Genomic DNA, 24,624 nt, shown 5'->3' on the forward strand with positions numbered 1-24,624 from the left:
AAATTATTGACAGAGATCGAGCCCATACCATAACGCGGACATGTCGTATGCTAAGCGCACAGATAAAGTTTAATTTTCTTATTTCTGTTTCATAAAATGTGTGCAGCTGGGATTGTTCTTTCTGCTCCAACTTTTTTCTAACTGGTTGTCATCAACTGTATTCTAGCGCCAGCGCCATAGCCTTTTGTAGAGCAATAAAACTTCGGGATGCTTATCGCAGATATTGAAATATGAAGTTTAGGAGATCTGTGAATGATCCATGACACCTTGAAGGCATGAAGCCTGTGTAGAGTTAGGCTGGGTTTAGAATGCTATGTAAAACAATAAAGATGATATAACAAAGATCAGACAAGATGAGAGGAGACACTCGAGATAAAATTGATTTATATTTGATTTGGTGTGCAGTATATAAAATTTTTGTACATGCATGCCTTTTTGATAACGAAGAACAAAACAAGACAAAATATATTTAAATTTAATTCACCTTTGAACCGTATATTCATGTCCCTGTTTTATTTCGTTTAGAGACATTTTTGCTGTGCTATTATTATTTTGTTTAATGTAAATATTTTTTTGTACACCCTAATTCGGGTTGTAAAATTAAAGACATGTTTTTCGTTAATTATATTTCCTTAATTTTTTATTGATATATGTTAATAAAAAAAATCCAATCTCTGTACCTAATATTATACATGTTATGTTCAGTGTGTGTGTGTGTATATATATATATATATAAAGTTATATTTCTTTCACTTAATAGTAAAAAAATATAGTTTAAATTAAAATAGATACATATTAGTCCTTGTATTTTATTTTCTTTGTATCTATTTTGTTAAAAAACTATCTCAACCTAGAAGTTTAAGCTGTTAGGTTAGGTTCCAGAATATTAAAACTTGCACAGGTCCACATTACTTTATACTTAGTTTTTTATCAAATAAATAGAGATGATGAAATTCAAATTCGAGATCACTTGGTTAACAAGGTTCTGATACTATGTCAAAAAATTATCTCAATCTAAAAGCTTAAACTATTAGATGAGGTCCCAGAATATGATTTATATTATTTTCTAATATATTTTACTAAATCATGTATATTTTATATATATATATAAAACCTTTTTTCCTCAAAAAAATCGTGGTTTGAAGTAAAAAATGACAAATCATGACTTTTATGCACGTAAAAATAGCTCATAAAAATACAAAATTTACAGCATATTTTACTAACAATAAAATAAAATAAAATAATATATATATATATATATATATATATATATATATATATATATATATATATAAAAAAAAAACTTTGCGAGGAGTTGAGCCCACGCAAATCTTGGCTATGGTATAGGCCTGCCAGGCTTGACTCTAGGCTCGGAAGTTTGAAAGAAAAAAAAAAAAAAAAACCAAAAGTTAAACAAGGCGTCATTTACCAATATTGTCTTCAATCTTGGGCATGCTGGATTTTAATTAATGGTGTCGGAATCAGGTAAAATTCAATGGTAAATTCAAATATCCTCTCTATTACTTATTTTCTTGCATATTTTTCACTTAGAAACACTTATAAACATTTCTTTTGTTTTTCTTATTTTTGTGATTTTTGCTTTTATACTGTTTACATTTTTTGTTTATACAAATCCTATGGTTAAAAATAATTCATGCAAAATTAATGGCTAATATCGATAATTAAAAGGCGTTGCTTAGAATTTTGTAAAACTTACGAGGATAGTTCTGAATAAAATTTTATTTCTTTCTTTTTGTTACACGTGTCTCCAAAAAATATAGAAATTTTATTCACCGTCTTACAAACTAAACATGATTTTTTTCTGTCATGTATTGTAGTTTCCAACTTGTATATTATTCCAAACCCCTTGATAAGGATACTGAGTTTACAATAACGCACTAAGATGAGAGCGTGATTAAATTTTTTTTAAGATGATAAAAAATATTTAAGTTATAAGGAATTATTTGATGTTATTATTAAATTAATTATAATAAATTAATTTTTAAATATCATGGCTTGACTTTTTATCTAGATCGGATTTAGAATTAAACTATATAAAAGTTGATTTAATATAATTTAGTTGATCTAGATGTTTCAAAAATAAACCAGCTGATTTGCATAAAAAATAATAAAATTAAAAAAATAATAATAAAATTGATATAAAAAACCTCAAAAATAAATTTTTTCCCGAGCTCAAATTTAAAAGTAAACATTACAAAAGTTATCCTGATATAATACAGTTAATCTGACTAGTCAAAAAATAATTTGACTAATAGGTAAAAAGAAATTTGAGGATAAAATTGAGAAAAAAAAGTTTTACTCGACTACTTATTTAAATTATGTTTAAAATTAAATTATATGATAGTTGACTTGATATGATTTAGACGACTTGATTGATTAAAAAGCAACTTAGATGATTATTAAAAAAATTCTATGATGAAATTAAAAAAAAATTAAAAATAAAATAAAAAGATAAAAATAAAAAAAAAAGAAGATTGAATTGAAAAGGAAGAAATAAAACAGCTTCGCTGTTTATTATAGAAGCTCCCTAGTTTTTTAGGACAGTAGGGTAACAAGAGTGAGCGACCTTCCTGCGTGACATGATCATGGGCCTCTCAATGATTATAGATGCTTCCTTAACAGGGCCAGTTTTATTGCATGAAGCTGGTCAGCTTGGTGTCGGCCTAGGCGTTTTCGGGATGTTCTACTGGCTCGAAATCTTATAAGGCCTTCGGCCCTCTCTTCGTAGTTTTTGGCCTGTAGGCTGTTGTTTCCATGATCTCTGTTTGAATTCCAGCTATAAAAATAACGCTACGGCCTGGCATATATCCAATGGAGTAGTCAACAGTGGGCTGGTTCATTTTTTCTAAGGAAGCATGTGCATCCATGGAAGGTGTCAAATCAAGGGTTTATTCTAGATTCCTCTGCATGGGCTGTCTTTTTGCCAGAGCAGAGGGTATATTGGGGTGACTGTGACACTGTGTGGTGCCGTCTCCACCAACCGGGTGGCAGTTTCTCTGTTTGAGGGTGAGGTCCGAGAGAAAAATCTAGGACGTGTCTTTTGTCTGCGCTTCCATTGGTTCCTGATCACTGACTTTCTAATCTCAGAGATTACAGTTTGATCTACCCTGCTTGCCTTTTTGGGGCCCGGGCTCGTTGCTTGGAAGGAGGAGGCTCCGGCATTATTGTCGTGTCTGTATCATTTGCCATGAAAACAAAAGCACTATGAATTGTATAGGTTATGTCATAAACGAAACTCAAAAGTAGTGAAATATGCGTTGGCGAGGAAAAAATCGCACGGTCACTCTTGTTAGGGTTTTAGATCAAATTTGTTTCTCAACTGTGAAGTTAGGCGTGTTATATCTTAGTTTTTATTAATCAATCATACATAAATATCTTTCCATCCATATCTATTAATAATATTACGTGGATGGTGAGATTTAATATGCATGGATAATGAAAACTTGTTAAAATATATTTTTAATTAAAATATTTTTAAATATTTTTAAATAAAAATTTTTAAAAACAATTTCGACCGCGTTTAAATAAGCTCTTGCAGCAGGTGTAATAGCTAAGAATATTACTAAGGGATCGACTGATTGTGAGAGAGGAATGGCTGCTACAAATAGGAGATTGGTTAACGATGACAGGAGAATGGATGATGAAGTGAATAATTTGAACGAGAAAATTGAGCATTTGGGTTTGGCGGAAAAAAAGCATTTTTTATAGGTAAATGGTGGTAATTTCAATTGATTTATGCATTTTGAAATTGTTCTTTATTATGTTTCCAACACTTTTTTATTAATCTTCACTATCTTGAATTTTATAGTCCATCGCCGTCTGTCAATAATCAATTAATAAAAAATTAATGTTGATCATACCTTGTATTATATTAGAAGAACAGATTTTGAAAAAATTCCAAATAAAAAAGATCGTGTCTTTTTTGCTTCTTTATCCTGGAAATACCGACAAGTTTTTTGTAACTAATGGGGACGCAATTGGGCAAAACTTCAACGTGATTTTTTAAGGAAGAAAGAAATGTAATTCCCTCCTTTTGTATTTTAAAATGTTATTTTTATTTAAAATTAAATATATTAAAATAATAATTTTATTTTATTGTAAAAAAAAAATACAGTTTAAAATGCAATTCCAAATACCCTTTTAAATGTCATGAAATGCGTCTCAATTTTCTTAAACACAGCAGACGAATTACCAATAAATTTTAAATTTTCAGCAGCCTACCTTATTAACAGTGCCATTCATAACCTAGAACAAAAAACCATAAGAATTTTTGAACTTGATGGTCGAGTTGATCCAAAACTCAGCTGCGAGTCAAGAATCAAGATACACTCCTTTTGCAAACCTCCAATGCTTGTTGAGAAATTGTCCTTTTCGCGAACTTCTTAAGCTTTGAGCTCCAAACATTATATATCCAAAACAAAGGTGCAACTTGTAGACGTGGTCACTCTTGTTGCCTGTCATTAACTATCCACATCTGAGGCACGCATTTGGTTCTGAAAAATGAAGCATTATATTGAGTGAGAATAAAAGAAACAAGCTCATTAAACCTTCCAGCCATCAAGAGCCAGAAAAACAAAATATACAAGAGAGAACACGATGGCTCAAACCATGGTGCTCATGTCTGGTGTCTCTACGAGGCAAGTGGTGGATTTGAAGAGAGACCCTTTACTTCAGTTTCAAGTTCAGAGACTAAGGCCTGCACCATTCTCTCGTCTTCTCTACAATCCTCTTCCTAGCAAAGCTTCTTCATCCAATGCTTTCACTACGCTTGCTCTCTTCAAACCCAGAACCAAGGCGGTTCCCAAGAAGGTTTGCGTTTCTTTAATTGCTGTCAATCATGTGATTAAATTATTTTTTTTTGACTTTATTGTGTGTGTTTTCTTTAACTCGCTTATTAGGCTGCTCCACCACCGAAGCCAAAGGTTGAAGATGGTATTTTTGGTACCTCTGGTGGCATCGGTTTCACTAAGCAGAATGAGCTCTTCGTGGGACGTGTTGCCATGATTGGATTTGCTGTAAGTACTTGTCCTGCTTTTGAAAATTTGGTTAGATCTTTTAGCATGCAATCGCATTTCAATGATCTGATCTTGTCTCTCCGTGATTTGATAGGAGATAAGTGTACCTCTAAATCAAGAAAACGACCAACCTATATGTTCATCATTAGAGTAGTTAGTAAACCATGGCAATTAGAACTCGCAAAAGAAATTAATAATCAATATCAATGACAACTTGCAATGTCAGTGCGATTAGCCATGCTTCAGAATTTCACCATGAAAAATCAGAAAAATGTAAGTAAAGTGTGAGCAGAGACAATTTGTTTTAGGGAGACCGTTTGGTCAAACAAGCATTGATACTTTGTTGCCCAATGACCTAGAATTTGGACTAGAACAACAAGCTCGATTTACTAGCTTTAAAGTTGTCTGAGGAAAACTCAAAGGGCTGGCACAGAGGTTTGCCTATTCGAGTAGCTTCATCGCCCCCTGCTGTTATAGTGGAGTTGTCTTGTCCTGGTTTCAGGCATTTCATAAAGAGGGCGAAGAAAACAGAGAAAATGAGGCCAGCTTTTTGGATATTGTTGCAAACAAATGTTTGTAGAATAATAGAAAGTTTTGTTAATTTAAGTTAATGCAATCTTTGCAGGCATCGTTGTTGGGAGAGGCAATAACAGGAAAAGGAATTCTATCTCAGCTGAACCTAGAGACTGGAATTCCCATTTACGAAGCAGAACCACTTCTTCTTTTCTTCATCCTTTTCACTTTGCTTGGAGCCATTGGAGCTTTGGGTGATCGTGGCCGCTTCGTTGATGACCCAACAACCGGCATTGAAGGTGCTGTGATCCCTCCAGGAAAAAGCTTCAGGGCAGCATTGGGTCTCAAGGAGGGAGGTAGTTAATTTGCAATTCCACATTATCATCTGTTCTCTTGAATTTTCTTATTGCCATTTCATTTTCACTTTTATTCAGTGTAAATGTTGTTTCTAGTTCTCAAAGCACCGGATGAGGCACATCCAAAGATGCATGACAGGTGTTCTGAAAGAATTTTTCATTGTTTTGTTGTGTGCAAGGTCCTCTATTTGGATTTACAAAATCCAACGAGCTTTTCGTGGGGAGATTGGCTCAGCTGGGCATCGCTTTCTCTTTAATTGGAGAAATCATAACTGGAAAGGGAGCTCTAGCACAGCTCAACATCGAGACAGGGATTCCAGTCAATGAAATTGAACCACTTGTGTTGTTCAACGTTCTCTTCTTCTTCGTTGCCGCATTGAATCCTGGGACCGGGAAATTCGTGACCGATGAGGATGAAGAGTAGATGAGCTATTATGTCTTGTAAAATCCTCCGTTGATGTTTACTTAGAAACTAGCGCCGTCTCTCTATCTCTGTTTCTTGCATGAACAAACAACAATTGCCCTCTTCATTGGAAACATGATTTTCTTCTGCTCTCATGAGTAGCATCCAAATGCAGGTTTTATGATAGAAGAGTTTTTAGGCAGATGGAGAGTTGTTTTTTCTTCTTTCAGGTAATGGCCATCATTATGTGCGAGTAGTTACAACTCCGGTGAACTGATAGTCTTTATTAGTCTCAGGAATCTGTTAAACGTCTTGACATGTTTGCTCCTCAGAAGTCACATGAATCCCAAATGAGTAACCAAACAAAAAACAATTCCCAATTGAATCCCTCGTTTTTAGTCATCTATCAAACATCTACCCAATTAATCCCGTCATGGAAATTAATGAAAAAAACAGCATCGTTTTAAGACAAACCGGCCTCTATTTTTTTTTTTATGATTTTAAAATAAGACATTTTAAGGGAAGTGTTAATTGGGTAATGTCCAATACATAAAGAAACCATTAAAGAATTGTTTTACTGGGGGACCTAATTGAAAATTAGTTGATAGTTAAAAGATAAAAGTGTTCCTTTTCCAGGAAAAAAAACTATTAATGGTTACAACAAATATAGTTATGGCATATATATAAACCAAAAAACAAACAATATGAACAACCCTTATTTAGTGTTATTATAATATTTAGTGAAATGAAAAAAATATTGTAATATAATGAAATGATTCATTATATTTTTTTGTTTGGTTGCAAAAATTTAGTAATGTGATGCATGATTTGATAAAGTTTTATTTTAGTCCCTAACTCTGAAAAAAATATTTTAATCTCTATATTTTATTTTTATTATAAATTGGTCATTATTTGAATTTTATATATGCATACAAAAAAAATTTGCTGGTGGCTGAACTCAAATAGCTCTCAATGAAAATTTATATATGCACACACTGTACAGGGGTGTGTTTTCGGTATTCTAGAGATTTTTATTTACAAAAATAGATTTGAAAAAAGTTATAAATTATATTTTTAAAACAAATTTCAAGTTTTTACTATAATTTGAAATTAAAACAAGTTTAAATAATAAAAAACCAGTAATTTTTAAAATTATGATAAGTCTAAAAGTATTTTTAATTACACCGCACCATAATATATAACGGACCATTACTTTAAAAAGCAAACGGCTTTGGTTTCTATGTCCAAACCTGCTCGAACCTACGATTGAAATAAACCTTGTCGGTATGATTTGGACATTGTCTGCCGCCGTATAACGAAAAATTTCTGTTCGGATAGATTGCTGACTTCTTTAGAAAATTTAAAATCACTTTCTTTCTTTGTTTTAGTTCTAGCTTCTGCTCCGATGCAAATGAAGATAATTTATTTATTTATTTTTAGATGGAGCTAATTCTGCAATGATTTTGGAATATTTTTTTAAAAATTATTTTTAATTGATAAAACATTTAAAAAACAATTTTTTTTAAAAAATACAATCACAGCAATGCTAACATACTCTTTAACAAAAATAACATAAAAAAACCAAATAAATATAGTAATTTTTGCCATTACAGTGGTGGTTGCTTTGCATAGAAATAAACTTTTTGAACTTTCATATACTAATAGTAGTTAACTCCTTACATCATCAACTTGTTAATAGTTTGTATTTAAATTTATATAGTTGACTTATTCATAGCTTGTGTATTATAGTATATTATATTTTTTAAAGTTTTTTTAATAAAAATATATTAAAATAAAATATTTTTTTTTATTTTTAATATTAACACGTTGAAATTATAAAAATACACTTAAAAAATGTTAATTTAATAATTTTTAAATAAAAAATAATTTAAAAACACTTAGAAAAAACAAAAGTTCACTAAACACTCACAAGTCACTAATCATCTTTGAAAAATCACCAAGACAGAGTGCCCATGATTGTTAGCGCGAAAATAGATTAGACACATAAATTACTTAAATTAAAATTGGATTATCCAACAAATTGGCAATCATAAATCATAATCACCAAATACTTTCCTAAAAGTCATATGATCGACGAACAAACAAACAACCACCCTCCATTATAATAATTATTAATCCCCTCTAGTTAACAACTCAAGTATATACACGTGTAATCCAAGCAACATCACCACGTAGAATAATAATGCAATTTACAATTTTATTTTTGTTGAAACAATAATGCAATTTAAACACCTTTAATAATAGTATGTGGACCTCGTAATGACACTTAATTACTCGCATTAATTAATCAAATTACTTAATTAAACCTTTTTATTATTATTATTTTTTCCGTTCTAAACCAAGTTCGTCTCCTAAAAAAGAAAAGGACAGCCTAGGAGACACCAATCCAATAACCTTTTCATTGCTTTGATTCCTCTCCCAGCTTCTTCTTCTTCTTCTTCTTCTCCGCAAAAACCCTATCACCTCTCTCTTTAGAAGCTATCTCTTGTCTTGAACTTGGTCAGTTTAAGTCACCCGATTCAGGCAGTATTTCCTTACAAACCCAATTGCACGCAAGACTGTCTTTGATCATCATTAACTCACCAATTGTATCATTGTTCGAGTCCCAATCACGATCACAGCCGTTGATCAAGAAGCAGAAATGGAAAAATCTAAGGTTGGCAAGGGAGCTTACCTCAACGGGAATCCCCATCATTCCTTCTCTTCTTCCTCTGCTTCTCAAAGACATGTCAGCTACAGGTTCTTTCTGTCCCACTAAATACTGGGTCCTTTTTCTTTTCTTTTCATTTCGTTTCCAATGAAGGATCGAGTTTTTTTGTTATTGGGTTTTTCTTTTTGTTGATTCTAATTGGTTGACTGTCCTTTGTTTTCTGTTCTGTGTTGGAAATTCACCGTATTCAATTCATGATCAATTTGAGGCATGTGCAGGGCATCTGATTTATTTTCTTGGCTTGTCCAATATATATATATAGGTTCTTTTCCTGGTGAAAGGAAACTTGGCTTCTTAATGAGCTTGGGAGAATTGTTCTAAATGGATGTAAAATAAGAGACTAATTGATATGTCAAGTCAATTTGTAAGCTTGGGAACTAAAAGTCTTGTGCTTTTTTAAGTTTTGAACAATGTTATGGGTAGTTAGCACTGGTACAGAACTTAAACATAATTCTGGAATAGGTGTCAGGAAAATTGTTATGGCCAATAAAATTATTTGAACACCTCTGGTTTAGGAAAAGGTGAATTAAGTTTTCTACTACGAGGAGGAGTTCTTTTCTACATTCCATCATTCGTAATAACAGCTGTTAGTTTTACCCTTTATTTACTAGACTGTAATTGTGAACGAGGCCATTACAGAAATGGTTTTAATAAGATTGTCAGATGAGATTTTGATCCTCTATTCACCTTGTTTTGAACCGCAAACGAACTGATGGAAAAATGACAAGAGAGGCAAAAGTGACATTTACTTTTAGTTACATTAACATACAAGACATTATCCATCAATGGATGTTTTATGTGCTTCCCATTATCCATCAATTGTTGTTTTATGAGCTTCCCATACATTCTTTATTGGATCGTTGTGGATTTGGTTGTTTCTGCATGGGCTTTGTTTTTTTAAGCGTAGAAAATTAAATGAACTTTGGTGCAGCTGCGGTATTTGCGGGTATGAATTGAACTTGAGCTCCTCCAATCGGAACACCTCATCTATTGGCTCTAAATATGGGAAATCCATAAAGAGAGGGATCATCTCATTCTTCTTCATCGATGAGAGCAGATTTACCCAGGTTGATGAATTCCAATGCATTCCCTTCTTTTCAAGAAACTCCTGGGGTTTGTTCCACCGGAGAACAGCACTTCTTTGCCGCAAGTGTGGTAATCATATTGGAATTGCTTATGATGATAAAACTTCAGCTTATCCACTTGTAGCAGACGGATCTGACTCTTCCTCAGTCAGTGAAGTTTCCAAACATCGAAAATATGATGTTAAAATCCGTGCCTTGCAGCCTTCTTCTGTTGATCAGTTTAGCACTCCAATTCACACCTGATGTATCCGGAGAAAGCCTCTTCATATCTATGTAATCAAATGGTATCGGTTACACATCAAAAACTAAACCAGAAGTTTTCCTGAGATACTTTCATGTATACACGTTCGATTCCTTTAATTTTGTTCTGTGTATGTGTGTTTACTGTCATATATTAGAGTGTGACTTGTACAGAGCAGTGTTGAGAAGCATTAAAAGAAAGCAGTGTGGATGTTGAAGGGGCCAAAGTCCATCAACTATCCAGGCTTGGCGGGAGAATAGTAGTATGATATATCGAATGGATGGGTTTGAACTTTGAAAGGACATTAACATTATGCTACAATTTTATATATTCTTCTCTGCATGAGGCTTTCTCGTCTTTAATATTATGTCAATGTTGAGGCTTGTAAATGCTGAATAACATGAGAAAGAGTTCTTGCACTTTAATCTCCATTGGGTTTCCGGGTAATATTGCTATTAGAGTAAGATCTTTTCAATTTATGCTACAGTGTAGTTTTTTCTTTAGGAGCTGAAGACGTCTTTGATATGGCAATGCAGCAATCATGGGAAGAGAGAGCTTTGCATGCATGCAGCAGCTAGACTTTTGTAGCAATGATGTCTATTCTAAAAGGAGATGCCGAATTCACGGCCGTATTGGTCGGGTCTCCTGGAGCCATACAGTAGAGTACTCATCGATCTCAATTTTTTCTGTGCCTTGACCATATATAACTGTAAATCATAGCCATTTTCATGTTGAAAAAGGACTTTTCCAGGACAACTTTACGTACAGGGAGACCGAAAGGTGCCTTTGAAGATGTTATGAAATGTAGATAACGTAACGTTACTAGAAATTGTGGAAAGAGAAACATAATGTGGAGACACAAATAAACTACAGGGGTTCAGTGCTAGGAGATAAACAACAGTCTCACTTGATCAGAAATTCCAATTTCTATTCCATATTCTGATAAGCGATCAGCAAATGGATCTCTACGAAGGAGAATCGACAAAAAAGGCCCTATTTGCTCGAGTAGGAGATTATGTATGCCATGATTGCTATATTTCTTTTCGAGATTTGTATGGTTTTGGAGCTCCGCTAGACTAGTATCCTGGAAGGCAAGAATTTCAATATTAGAATCGTCATACGCAGGCTAGTGTGCGCCGAAGACAGAATTTTGTTCACAACGGGCTTCTGTATTGAGGTGCCTTTTAGGGGGTTTTCACTATTCCAAAGGAAAATCAAGAGCACTGAAGCTCACTTAATTCGAGTATTACCACTGTGTAACCAAATTTAGCTATAGTTTAATTGGCTATTGATGGAATCTCATTATGGTCTAGAATCACTTATGTTAGATGTCCAACACTCCTGATAAAAGCAGCAGAAGAAAATGCACTTTACATCGACCCAGTCTTAAGTTTGTTCGTGAACAACAAAAGAAAGTACCAGTACTCAAAAGCCAGTTTCACTGATGTATAAACCGCTTCCTGATCAATCAACAAAATTGACATGCCACCAAAGATTTTGCTTCCTTTTATTCCTCTTGCAAGATAGAAACTTGAATTTTCATTTTCTGTATTTAGAGTCGATTTGCAGCCAAAAGAACCCAACAAGGTTATTGTTATTGGCTGTAACTCAAATCCCAACCATAGAATCGAAACTTAGTGAGCTTCAATTTTTTTTGTCCAGGAGGCGCTGAACAATAAAATTAAGAGGATTTATAATGGATGTTTTCTCTGTTCAGACTTCAGAGGCTCGGCTGCCACGGGACACCAAAATTGACTTTGCTCCCGTCTTTTCTCCCCTCAACCTCCTGTCCAAACAGAGAAATTAATGGTTTTTCTTCTTGTTCTTAGCATTACGGTCAATTTTAGATGTCATATATGTACTCTTTTCTTAGTGAAATACAATTCCCTTGAGCTGGCACCTATGCATCGGATTAACGTATTTTGACTTTTTGAGACCAATTCACCAATGTATATGCGCTTAGACACAGAAAATTTTCCGCACTTGTATTCTTTTCTTCATACCCAGCCAGCCACATTTGAGCACCGGTATCTGGACGTGGATAAACAATTACAGTAAGCAGCATATATAGATTTGGGCAGAGACTCCTCTTTGCAAGTGAATCGATATGGGGTTAGGCTCAACAAACTAGGTTTGCTCAGCGAGTGTACACTCAGGGAAACGGCAATATATATGCCTCTTCATTTATGCTTGGAATTTCCATAGCTCCTTTACTTTAAAAAAAATTTCATTTCATCAAATTTTTGGCAACATCTCTCCTCTATTGGGTGCTACCCTAAAATTTAGTGTCGCTTAGATATGCTATAGTAAAAAAAAAAAAACATGTAATTAGCATTTCTATACCATTTATCGAACCAGCTATCATCATGAGAAAAATGTTTGCTCTCAAAACTCGAACCTGCACCCTAATTGTGATTGTAAGTTCAATAATTTTACTATTTCACAAAGCAAAACTACCATCTATTAAAAATTAGAGTTAATTATAACAACATCCTTGACATATATGTGTTCATTAACATATTTTAAACCTTTATCAAAAGAAAATAATTAGTAAAATCATTTATGTAACGTTTGGTTAGTATCTCGGGGAAAGTATTTACTTTTTTGTACTTTATGTTATAAGGTATAAAAATTCATTTAAAATTTGTTTCAGAAACAAATTTATTTTATTTTATTTTTTTCTCAAATTAAATATTTTTCTCTCTTTTATATTTATTTCTTTTATCATGAAATATTAACGAAACACAACATTAAAAAACAATTACAAAAATAAGAACCAACAAGGGTTATCTTTTTAAAAATTTTAGTCGAGTTAATATGAAGTTGACTAAGTTTTTTTTTCAAAGTTTTTTTTTAAATTGATATTTTTTTATGTTTACCTTTCATTATTTAATTTGTTTGAGAGTTGACCTTTATTATTTTATTTAATTTTTTATATGCGGGGTTATCTTGATCTCATAATTGAGTTATGAATTTAATATATTGATTCAAATTATGTTGTTTTATCCTTTTTAAATTATTTTTTTCACTTCGGCTTTCAATGTTTTCTTTATTAGTAATTGAGCTTCAAACTTTTTTTATTTTTTTTTATGATGTTATTATGTTCTATTTATTTATTTTCTTTGTTATCAAATAAAGATAGTTAAGATATTTTAAAAATATTTAAAAGATATATTTTTATAATATTAATAAATATTAATTCAAATCAATAACTCCCAAATTTCTTACTCCTTTAAAAACATTATCCATCACCTAGGTATCGTTTTATTACGATAAGAAAAATCTGATCCTGTCCACGAAGAAGCCCGGACCCTATCCAGTTGCAACTATGCTGTGTGCTTTAAGAATTCTTCCTTGTTCAGGGTATCGTGACACCCGAAAGCAAAACGGTACTCTCAAAATAAATATACTTGATCGTTCCATTTTCAAACACACAGAAACTCAATTGAAAAAAAAATTAATAAAGGAAGCAAAATACAAATCTTCCTATAAATTATGTAACGAGAGATAAAAAAGATCGTGATCAGGTGGCTGAGTTTTTCCTACAATGTCAAAAAGCAAGTTAGCCACCGGTTAATCTGTAATAATGGATTTCAAATCAACAGGGAATTGATGAATTTAGTATGTATTCAAGACACAAGAGGTGCTGAATCCATTAACATGTCATATATACGTTCAATATAAGTCAGTGTTTACCATTTATTCCACAGTGGATAAGGACCGCTCGGAGGTGGCTTCAACCATGATGACGAACCCATTTGACCACCACTTTGGATGGCCAGGCCTTGATTTTGGCTGTTTTATTTGAAGCCATACACTATTAGTTGATTGATTTGTTTTCTGAGAGTGTTATTGCACGGGTGATTCAAGCTCTTTCAAACAAAATCTAATTGTTCGGATTATAATACAGCAGCAGAGCAATATCTGTAAGGAGCATGTATTACAAAATCTAGTATCAGATAACAGTTTACGGTGAAACTTGCCATCACGAGAGAAATTAAGTGGGGCAAGACATCTGATAGCACTGTATTAGGGCGGCTTAAATAATTTCCAAGCACAGAAATTAAGTGGGGCAAGACATCAAAATGGATTAAATCAACCTCAATCATCACGAGAGAAGCAAAATTGGAAGGGTTTCCTTGTTGCCAATTGTTGTTTCATCTCATCGTTCAGATGTATGGTCCAAACTCAAAGTGGAAAAAGGAGACAGAACCGTTTAATAATTCTCGTTTCAAACTCAAATTGTATATATAATCTTGACAAGAGAACAAAACCAGGTTAAAGATTTCTATAATACAAGGGGAAAAAAATTCGACACGACGCGTTTTACGTGTACGTAACATAATTACCAGCACGATAACCTTATCTTCTTTTTGTTCTTTCAGATGCATGATATGATAAACCTTGAATATGGGACTAGCTAAAAAAGAAAAGAAATGAAAGTCTGCCTTCTTCTTTTTTTGTATTATTATAATTTACTACGGTGGCCTGTTCAAGCCATTGGCGCCATCCTGTTAATCCCAGGGCAAAATACTAATTTTTTAAATAATTGTTTTTTTAATTTTATTTTTAATATCAAAAAATTAAATTTATAAAAAAAATATTAAAAAAATCCAATACAAGTAGGCATTGAAAGAAATAACTGTTATATATATATATATATATATATATATATATATATATATATATATATGTCTCCATCTTTTTATTTATTCAAATCAATAAAATGGTTAAAAATTATATGAAAATCTTGTTTTTCTATTTATTTTGTGAAAAAATCATGAATTTAATAAAAATTATCGTATCATGACATGAAATAGACTATACAAAGAAATGTAAGGGTTTTGTAATATGTTCACATGATTCAAAATGAAGATCTCATTGATTTTGTTATGAAAAAAGAAAAAATGATGTAAACTTCATATGACTATTTCATAATTTTATTGGAAAAGTATCCAACTGAAAATCTATTATTACATTGAGAATCTAATAGAAACTGTCCTCAAAGGTTGAGTACTTCAGTCAGGTTCGACCTTTATTATTCATGCCTCTGATCCCGTAAACTAAGCCGCCCACGTTTTGGAGAGGCCCGCTCCATTTTACGCTATATAATCCCAAACTTTCCTCTATAGTTTCTCGTCGCAAAAACTAGATTCCTACAGTATATTTGCTCACAAACTCTAAACTATGGGGTTTGCTAGTATTAACGTGTCTGTCATCACTTTGGGTTATTTTCTTATGTTGTTTGTAACTCTCACCAGCATCTTGAATCCCATCTTTGCTTCGAGAATCTGCGAGTTTCCAGCAATATTTAACTTGGGCGATTCAAACTCTGATACTGGTACACACTCAGCTGCCTTCACTGCCCTTAACTCTCCCAATGGAGACACTTACTTTCACATGCCCGCGGGAAGGTTCTCAGATGGAAGGCTGATCATAGATTTCATTGGTAAGTTATTATGCTTGTACTTCGAATAGCATATGCATATGTTAACTCCTCGAAGTTGCATGAACTGGTCCTTTCAAAAGTAAAAGCGTACATTTTGCCTCCATCGTCATAAGAGTCTGGATCTCTTACTGCATCTCGTTGTCAGCATGTGTGGATATGGTTTTAAGTTTGAGCCTCCCTTTCAAAAAAATTTAAAAAAATGTGTGGATCTCTTATTACTCTTTAATGATCTCTTGTAATCAGCGAAGAGTTTCAATCTACCATATCTCAGTGCTTATCTTAATTCTCTGGGCGCCAGCTACACAAATGGGGCGAATTTTGCCTCAGCAGGAGCCACCATCAGATTACCGTCTCCAATTATACCTGCTAGTGGTGGATATAGTCCATTCTACCTTGATGTGCAATATCAGCAATTTATGCAATTTAAAGACAGATCACAGATCATTAGGAAACAAGGTGCGTAATCAAAATCTATGTTTTGGGCTCTATTCCAGAGATGTCAGTCAACTGTACGTAGAAGACGCAATTTGAAACGATTTTCTCATCGATGTTCAATCTGTATGCAGGAGGAAAGTTTGCCAAGTTGATGCCTAAGGAGGACTATTTCCGAAAAGCACTATACACATTTGACATTGGTCATAATGATCTTGGAGCTGGATTTTTCAGCAACATGTCCATTGAGGAAGTGAAAGCAACTGTCCCTGATATTGTCAGCAGGTTTTCGATATATGTTAAGGTAATTCTTAATAAAGAACCATTAGAGAAGGCTGTTTAGATTTATTACTTATATATTAATTTTATGTTACAATAATATATTTAAACTACTGGAGTGGTTTTGATCGGTGCAGAATATATACGAAGTGGGAGGCAGATCATTTTGGATTCATAGCACAGGGCCAATTGGTTGTCTTGCTTACATCTTGACCGGCTTCCCTTCAGCAGAGAAGGACAGTGCTGGCTGTGCAAAGCAGCACAATGAAGTGGCTCGGTATTTTAATTACAAATTGAAGGAGGCTGTTTTTCAATTAAGGAAAGATTTTCCTTCAGCTGCATTCACATACGTGGACGTGTATTCTGTGAAATATTCTTTATTCAGTGAACCCAAGAAATATGGTAAGTTACCCTAAACTAGGTTGATATAAAATAATATAAATTATATGTTAAAATTTTATTTAATAATTCACGTTATTAGGTTAAGATGATTTTTTGATATGATATTAGAGTCTTGATGACTAAGCAATCACGAGTTTGAATCTCACCATCCTTATTTATTTGATAAAAATTAAATATAAAGTAATATGAATCTGTACAAGTTTCAAGCTCAAAGAACTTTCACTTGAGAGGGTGTATTAGAGAATAATATAAATTTAACAACTTAAACTATTATGTTGAGATCCCAAAATATAATTTACCTAATAGCTTAAACTATTAGGTTGAGATGGTTCTTTGACATAGATAATTGAGATGATTCTTTAACATAGATAATTAATAATTAATAGCACGTTAAATGCAATAATCTTTTCAAGGATTGTAAAATTAAATTTATTTATATTAGATAATAAAGGATATTTCAAAAAACCCACTCCAAGTTTAAGAAAATATTGTAGAAAATTGTGTTGGTACCTTAAATGCTTTAATATCTTAAATATAAGAAAGAGTTTAAAATATTAATGACATTTTAAGTTGAGAAAGTAATTTTTATATAAACTTCTAGACAGTTTCCATGATTTCACAACACCTCGCAGTTTGTTGTGTAATAATTTACCCACAGCTCCAAAGCAATTGGTTTTTAACTTGAAAAGGACACGAAAGTAACAAAACCAATAGATAAATCAGAAAACATGGCAAGATTTAGTTTTTGTGGTTTATTTTATTACAAATTGATCTTGTTTTCCGTTACAAATGGTGTATAGGATTTGAGCTTCCACTTATAACCTGCTGTGGCTATGGAGGCAAGTACAACTACAGTGATGCTGCAAGATGTGGAGAAACAATTACAGTAAATAATACCAAAATGGTTGTCGGTTCATGTGACAACCCCTCTGTTCGAGTAGATTGGGACGGAGTCCACTATACCGAGGCTGCCAACAAGTTTGTTTTCGATCGAATTTCGACAGGAGCCTTTTCTGATCCGCCAATTCCCTTAAACATGGCATGCCACAGGAATGTATAATTTCTGTGCTTTCAATATCATTCTAAAATGTATAAATCGCAACAAAATGCCTCCCTCTCGATCCATTCCTTGGATCTTAAGGGTGAAATAAGAAACTGTTGATCTCATATATCATCTCTCCTCGGGAGAGAAAAACATGAGATGTGCCAAACTAGCTCCAATAATAACTCCTCCCCTACTTTTCAATATATATCGAATCTATGTTACATATATATTCTGTATTTTTAATAAAGCTCGACAGAAAAATATTTCAGCCTATTCCCTAGCCAATTAGTTTGGTGATCAAAAGCCAAATAAAAAATAATTAACTTGGAACGAGAAATGCACTCTGTTATTTCCTGTCAACTACGAGGACGCATTGAAAGGAGAAAAAAAAAAGGGGGTCTAACTTAATAATGAAACATTTCGGCAGGATCTTCTCTAATGGGATCAGGACGTGAATAATGAATATAATCCTCTTGAAATATATACACACCATTAATGTGGATGTCGACATAATATTTGGAAATTAACCTTGGCTTCACTCATTATTTATACCTAGAAAGTCTAGAAATAATGGAAAGGTCTGCATCACTGTCAAGTGATGAGTACAATACAAGTCTTAAAGATTATCTCCCTTCTAGTCCTCGAAAGCTATTTTCGCTTTCAACATGGTGTTTCCGAGCACCAACATATCTGTAATCAGTTTCTCTTCTTTTTGTATGGTTTTCGTGACTTGAGTTGCCTTTGTGAACCCCATATTTGCTTTGGAAAATTGTGATTGATTTCCCAGCAATCTTTAACTTCGGTGACTCAAATTCGGATACTGGTGGATTGGCTGCTTCCTTCATTCAACCAAACTTCCTTGTGGAGAGACTTACATTCAAATGCCCGAAGGGAGATACTCTGAAGAAGGCTAATTATAGATAGATTTCATTGGTGAGAATGTTAGAAAATATTTTTATACGGAAAAAAGAAGAAGAAAAGACAGTTTGAACTGAGTACCAAACTGTTCCTTCATATAACTATAATTGAGACGAGCGTAAACGATCAAAGTTTTAACAGTATTTCACAAGTGGGGGCATAATCATTTGTACGTAATCTTTAATAAAAATCATTTTCTTTTTGAAATATAGTTAAATGTTTGTGATCTTTGATTATTAACACATTGAGCCCATATTGTGTTGTATCAGCAAAGAATTTTAATCTCCCGTATAATCTAAGTGCTTATCTTAACTCTCACGTGGGCAGCTCCACGCATGGAGCAAATTTTGCACTAGCAGGATCCACCTTTACATTAACAAAAACTAAAACTAGAAGGTAAATTACTTTAGCTCTAGGAACACATCACTACAGTGATGAATTAATTTTTTATTAAGATTTTTATTTATAAATATCTTTTTAAATCAAATAATTTTGGTAAATATATCGAATTAAAATACTTAAACTTAACAGTCAGCAATGTCCAAAATATATGGACTCGATAGTAAACCAAATCTAAAATAATGTAGGTCTAATAAATTTACTAGACTAAAGGTGTTATGCTTGATGAACAGTCAAGTCCAAGGTGTGACATTACTAATTCTAAGATTTTATACCTGATCATAAACAATTCTTTATGATATAAATATTAAAGACATAATAAATCATCGTATATCTTTATTTAGAATAATTGTATGCATTAAGATAATGATTTCTTTATACTTATAGGTGTGTATAATGTCTCTTAAGAGACTACTCATACTTATTGTCTCATTAATGATATGTAAGAGGTTTTTACCTCTCATTAATGTCGCTGAAAACAGAGAACTTTTTGGCTTCTCCTTTTTCATGGAAACGACAAGTTTTATAGAGTATAAGTACCTTCTAAGCAATTCAGCCTTCTAAGCAATTCAGGTAAAACATACACAGCCTCTCTTCTTTCTAAAATAAATATACAAAGACTTCAAAGCATTAACAAACTTAAAGCTCAAGAATGAACATCTTTATCCTTGGAATTCAAGGCTCTTTGAAATTATTTATTACTTTAAGTCATTTAATATTTTTCTTATAAAGATATTAACTTTATTATTAGAGAATCTTTAAATCATTTAAATTGGAACTCTTTTTTTTTGCAAGTATTGAAGACCTTCATAGTTAACATGAAGTTCTTTAGATTAAGAAAAAATTTATTTGACCAGGTCATGGTCAACCTGTGTTTTTTATTATTTCATATAAAGTCAATTATCCCCAAACTTTTTTTGAAACCCGACCTGCCTTAAGCTTTAGATCACGAGTCAACCCGCCATTTTGATTTTAATTGGATTATCTCGTTCGCATGACCTCTCGCTCACGAGTTTTATTGACCTCACCTGATTTTTTTTGCCATTTTACTTTTTTAGACTTCTTTTTATTAACTGATTTTTTTTTAAATTCGTCTTTATATGTTTGGATTCTTGGGGATTGGCAATTGTAATATTTTTCAATTTTATTTTTATAATATCAAGTTGTGGATTTTTTTTCTTTTTTAAAATATATTAACATTGCTTTTTTATAATACAGAAAATTTAATCTGGCCTGCAGCCGCAGGACACTATCTAGTGGATAATTAAGAATTCAATGGCATGCTTAGCACAACATCATTCAATGTTTTTGGATTAACATGTGATACTTCCTAACATCCATTACTATCAAGCCAGCTCAACGAGGCATAAGGAAAAATTCCCAACACTCAGAAAGTTTGGTGTGGAGAAAAGGGGAAGTGATGATAAGAAAGAAAAAGAAGAAACAATGGGAAAGTTTTTTCTTTTCCAAAAATAGATCGCAAGGAAAATGGGCTGAATAGTCCAAAAAATACTAGAGTTCATCATATGCCAGCACAGCGGATGGGTTGTGTTTCCATTCATTCGAAACATAATCAGGCAAGTTCTTATCCGTGTTGCTGTTTGTCCAAGTCATTGTCTCTTCTATGGTGGCCACATGGAAGTGCTTTCACTATTTCAGTGCCTTTGATTATCTGTCTCTACTCTTTACTAAGAAAATAAGGTGAAATGTATTCATGTAGCAATAGACCTGTAAATAATGCATGAGGACTTTTCTCATCACATCATGGACCGACCATAAATAAAGATCTTTTCTTTTGCAAAACTTTTTCAAGAATATTTTATCAACAAAGCATAACCTTCTTGATGAGATGCAAGCATAATGTTGTTAATTTAATTATAAGTGCCAATTCGCTAGCTGGCTTATTCCTAATTTTAACTGCAATTAATATCCAACCAACCCGATCGAGTGGAGAAAATGACTTGAGAATAAGCCCAAGAGATGACTACAGTACTCAAGGGAGAATATCAGAATGTATGGGATTAATCCCCTTGTGAAATCTGAAATGCCATGAAGAGGAAACGGGGAAGCAAAAAGAATCGGTATATAAAAGAAAGCAACATAATTTAAAAATATTTTGGATATATGTGTCGATAGAAGTTTCAGCTCCCTTTAGTCTTTATGAGCTGTGACAAAACAATGTGAAAGTGGGAAAAGTTGTTTGACTTAAGCTGCACAGAAAGCCCTTTATCTTGGATAGTAAAGAAACTAAAGCTGTTGCCCTTTATTTTTCTGACCAGCGTTCTTGAATTTTGGCGAGTGAAAGAGTCAAGGAGTCCTTATGGCAACTCGAATACTGATCTTTTGCTTCAATGCTTATGGCATTGTATACGTAAGTGTGTGTCATGTATAACCAAGAATATTAATTCAAGATTGTGTGTGTTAATTTATTGCATAAACTTTGATTAAGTGTAACTCAATCTATATATGTTCTTGGAAAGAAATTGGTTGTAGGTGCCATAATACAGTGCCGTGGGAACAAACGAATTTAGGTCCAGTCATTTATTTTCCTACGCAACTAATTAATGGATCCACATGCCATCCTCTTCTGTGTTGTTGTTGCTGGAGTTGGGTGAGCACTAATGCCTTGTCATTTTCGCCCGCTCCATGTGAGGCTTTTCTCGCGGTCCCATGAAGGAATGGTCCTATTAATGGAGTTGAAACTGGGACGCGACATGCCCTAGCGAAGGGCCCCTCATGAACACACCAAGCCTCATGGCCTCTTTGCCCATGCAAAATGACGAACTTAATTTCTGAATTCATGAAACATAAAATAAACATAAGAGAATTTGATACACAGCTCTTTACAATCTCATTGATTAGGTGCTCTTTTAGGAAGGACTTACACAAACAAAGGATCAAAGTGTTAGCACTATCCTCCATTGAGGCCCTTGAATGGCCCAATGTTTCCCCCTCTGTATGTGCACCTAATGTGAGGTCAACTAGTTTTAGCATGGGAAAAGAATTTACAAATCTCTCTCTCTCTATTAGGTATGTTCAATATCATCAACGCAAATGGTGAAGCAAAAGCACATTGCACCGAATCTCTTACAGCCTGTACTGTTTATAAACATGGAAAAAATAAAGAACCCCGCGAATCTCAAAGCCAAGCACTTTTTTAAACACTTGATGGAGCTATTTTGACTCTACCATCTCAATAATATAGAACTTTACAGTCCAGAATGAACCTCAACCCACAAAGAGGACGGTGTGGTGGAAAAGGCAGGTGTCCCTTTCTATAGAGTTCTCTTTATTCTTTGGTTCTTCTCTTTGTCAGGGTCCTTATCCAGCCCTTCCTCACCTTGACTCCCTCCACCTCGGTGCCCACATTGCACATATGTCCTTTGTTGGATGATCTCTTCCTTCTGATTAGCTGGAACATATGACCAATCCTCCTTCGCCACCTTAGTGAGGCATGCGGTTTTGCATGCTCTATCACAGTCATGGCCTCCTTAGTGTCTTTGCCTTGTTTGGCTTCCTTGTTGAGATTTTGATTCCATGACTTGCTGCAAGGCTCGATAGAGACCTTAGAAACTGTGCCTTTCTCCCACAAGGCAGCACCATTGTCTTCAAACTTAATCGATATAAAGGAGTCTGCAAAAGCTTATTAAAATTTAAAGTGAGACGGGGAGTTCCAAAGAGAAAAAGGATCAAAAGCTAAGAAAAAAGTAGCATATATATTCTGTATACAATCTGTTTGGAAGCATATTGTTACATTTTAACTGCATCGGTAATAGATAAATACAAATAAATGGAGACTCATGCGCTATATATATTAATCATAGACGTTTGAGCTTAGGCCCTCGTTCCTATTTATTTTTTTTTTAACAAAAAAAGGCGCTATAAGGACATGATTATTTGCCGGAAATGATATCCAAAGGGGTCCCTCGTTAGATTTTGTTTGCATGATCTATATGTGTGTCGAATATTAACATGATATATGTAATTAATCAAAGGTAAACGCAGCTGCTAAATTATGCACTAATGAAATTATATATCTATAATTGAATTTTCATTGTTCAAAATTCACCTTTTATTGATCCAACGATGTGGGCTAGCTAGTTTCCACAGCGCGCGCGCACAGGCTCACGAATCACAAGCTCTTTCCATTAATTTTCAACTTTACAGTAGTGATGCTAATTTGTTAAATTAGGGATAAATGTAAGACATAGCAGAATGATTAGAACATATTGAAACAAATAATAATGATAATTAACAAGATTCTAAATCTCATCAGCCAATCTGTTAATTAAGTGAGGATATTAAATGTATGCTTTGACCATACATTTGTCACTACTCAGACAATAATTTTGCTTATACAGACAAACAAATAAGCAATGCTTTAGTTTCCCTTGTGTTGGAGGGAATCGAGAACATCAAGGAACTGGGACTCTTGTAACCACAGTACAAGCAATCACAATGCCACACAACAGCAGCAGCAGCAACAGAAAACATTAGCAGCAAACAACAACAATAGGAACAGCAAAAATACGTACCTTCTTGACTGGTGTAGGCAGCGTCTTGGTCAGAGTTATCAGACTTCCCGTGCCGAAATTCAAACCGATTTAGCAAATAACCAAAAGCAAAAATCTTTGTAAGGTTGATGGGTGGCTTCCTGTGTGCTGTACCTTCATTCCTATGAGTTTCTCTCGCTGCAGAAAGGCTACCTTGCTTCGTTGCCAATATGAGGAGCCTCTCATTCAAGCATAATGGACAAATCCCAACAAAAACCTCTTTGGGATGGAAATAACAGTATGAATTATCTTCTGATCTACAGGCATTCATGGTACGGTGATCAAGAGAATGTAGAGGAAGACAGAGCAAGAGAACAAAATACTGTGGACTTGCAGGGGTGGGGGGGAGAGAGAGAGAGGCTGTAGTAGAATGTGTGTTTGAGTGCTGTGTAATGTATATATGTATGGTGGAGTGAAATTTAAATTGATTTGTAGAGGGCTTTATCATGTATTAATTTTTAAAGAAAGAATCCATTCACAAGAAAATAGTACTAGTGAAGACGGTCCACCAAGAAATATCACTATCGGTTAAGTTTGAAAAATATAACAAAAGGAGAAGTGGTCTTTGGGATCTCAATGTTTTATGGACATTCTTGTACACTAGGTAAACTTTATAATTTTTTATGGCCCATGGTTAAGATTTACAACGTTGAGGCCATGATGGATGGCAATCCTCTTCCCTTTTAGAAAAAAACAAGATTCGCCTAAGAATTGGGTTTTTCTCCTTGGAACTCGCCTTCTTTGCCTAGCTTCTTTTCACTTTTTTCAACTTTTCTAAAGCA

General features: G+C 33.6%; 4 protein-coding genes across 5 annotated transcripts; 3 read left to right on the forward strand and 1 right to left on the reverse strand.

Annotated features, from left to right (window-relative positions):
• Nucleotides 1-4,528: 4,528 nt before the first annotated feature.
• On the forward strand, nt 4,529-6,478 carry LOC133692746 (photosystem II 22 kDa protein, chloroplastic). The gene is made up of 4 exons (XM_062113879.1): nt 4,529-4,830; nt 4,920-5,036; nt 5,662-5,905; nt 6,085-6,478. Exons 1-4 carry the CDS (start codon nt 4,618-4,620, stop codon nt 6,327-6,329), a joined length of 819 nt encoding a protein of 272 aa, XP_061969863.1. The 5' UTR covers nt 4,529-4,617; the 3' UTR covers nt 6,330-6,478.
• Nucleotides 6,479-8,668: 2,190 nt separating this feature from the next.
• Nucleotides 8,669-10,707, forward strand: LOC133691001 (uncharacterized protein At4g08330, chloroplastic-like). The gene is made up of 2 exons (XM_062111294.1): nt 8,669-9,068; nt 9,971-10,707. Exons 1-2 carry the CDS (start codon nt 8,971-8,973, stop codon nt 10,365-10,367), a joined length of 495 nt encoding a protein of 164 aa, XP_061967278.1. The 5' UTR covers nt 8,669-8,970; the 3' UTR covers nt 10,368-10,707.
• Nucleotides 10,708-15,543: 4,836 nt separating this feature from the next.
• Nucleotides 15,544-17,987, forward strand: LOC133691076 (esterase-like). The gene is made up of 5 exons (XM_062111408.1): nt 15,544-15,814; nt 16,058-16,270; nt 16,381-16,550; nt 16,663-16,927; nt 17,728-17,987. The coding sequence occupies exons 1-5, from the start codon at nt 15,553-15,555 to the stop codon at nt 17,985-17,987; spliced, it is 1,170 nt and encodes a 389-aa protein (XP_061967392.1). The 5' UTR covers nt 15,544-15,552.
• Nucleotides 17,988-22,116: 4,129 nt separating this feature from the next.
• On the reverse strand, nt 22,117-24,272 carry LOC133691556 (uncharacterized). 2 transcript variants are annotated; one of them, XM_062112107.1, is made up of 2 exons: nt 23,825-24,272; nt 22,117-22,931 (listed from the first exon to the last, which is right to left on the reverse strand). In XM_062112107.1, exons 1-2 carry the CDS (start codon nt 24,111-24,113, stop codon nt 22,579-22,581), a joined length of 642 nt encoding a protein of 213 aa, XP_061968091.1. In that variant the 5' UTR covers nt 24,114-24,272; the 3' UTR covers nt 22,117-22,578. The 2 variants fall into 2 exon arrangements, with proteins under 2 accessions (XP_061968091.1, XP_061968092.1); XM_062112108.1 differs by having other exon boundaries at nt 22,117-22,922; nt 23,825-24,266.
• Between the last annotated feature and the right edge of the window lie 352 nt (nt 24,273-24,624).

The sequence above is a fragment of the Populus nigra genome, chromosome 4 (genome assembly GCF_951802175.1).
Source record: "Populus nigra chromosome 4, ddPopNigr1.1, whole genome shotgun sequence".
NCBI classification, from domain to species: domain Eukaryota; kingdom Viridiplantae; phylum Streptophyta; class Magnoliopsida; order Malpighiales; family Salicaceae; genus Populus; species Populus nigra.

Bases quoted from the DNA above. Each gene is read 5' to 3' on its own strand.
- LOC133692746 (XM_062113879.1), top strand. From the start codon at position 4,618: ATGGCTCAAACCATGGTGCTCATGTCTGGTGTCTCTACGAGGCAAGTG. The intron at 4,831-4,919 runs GTTTGCGTTTCT...CTCGCTTATTAG, and splicing joins CCAAGGCGGTTCCCAAGAAG to GCTGCTCCACCACCGAAGCC. The intron at 5,037-5,661 runs GTAAGTACTTGT...CAATCTTTGCAG, and splicing joins TTGCCATGATTGGATTTGCT to GCATCGTTGTTGGGAGAGGC.
- LOC133691001 (XM_062111294.1), top strand. From the start codon at position 8,971: ATGGAAAAATCTAAGGTTGGCAAGGGAGCTTACCTCAACGGGAATCCC. The intron at 9,069-9,970 runs GTTCTTTCTGTC...ACTTTGGTGCAG, and splicing joins CAAAGACATGTCAGCTACAG to CTGCGGTATTTGCGGGTATG.
- LOC133691076 (XM_062111408.1), top strand. From the start codon at position 15,553: ATGGGGTTTGCTAGTATTAACGTGTCTGTCATCACTTTGGGTTATTTT. The intron at 16,551-16,662 runs GTAATTCTTAAT...TGATCGGTGCAG, and splicing joins GGTTTTCGATATATGTTAAG to AATATATACGAAGTGGGAGG. The intron at 16,928-17,727 runs GTAAGTTACCCT...AATGGTGTATAG, and splicing joins CAGTGAACCCAAGAAATATG to GATTTGAGCTTCCACTTATA.
- LOC133691556 (XM_062112107.1), bottom strand. From the start codon at position 24,113: ATGAATGCCTGTAGATCAGAAGATAATTCATACTGTTATTTCCATCCC. The intron at 22,932-23,824 runs GTACGTATTTTT...AATTTTAATAAG, and splicing joins TGCCTACACCAGTCAAGAAG to CTTTTGCAGACTCCTTTATA.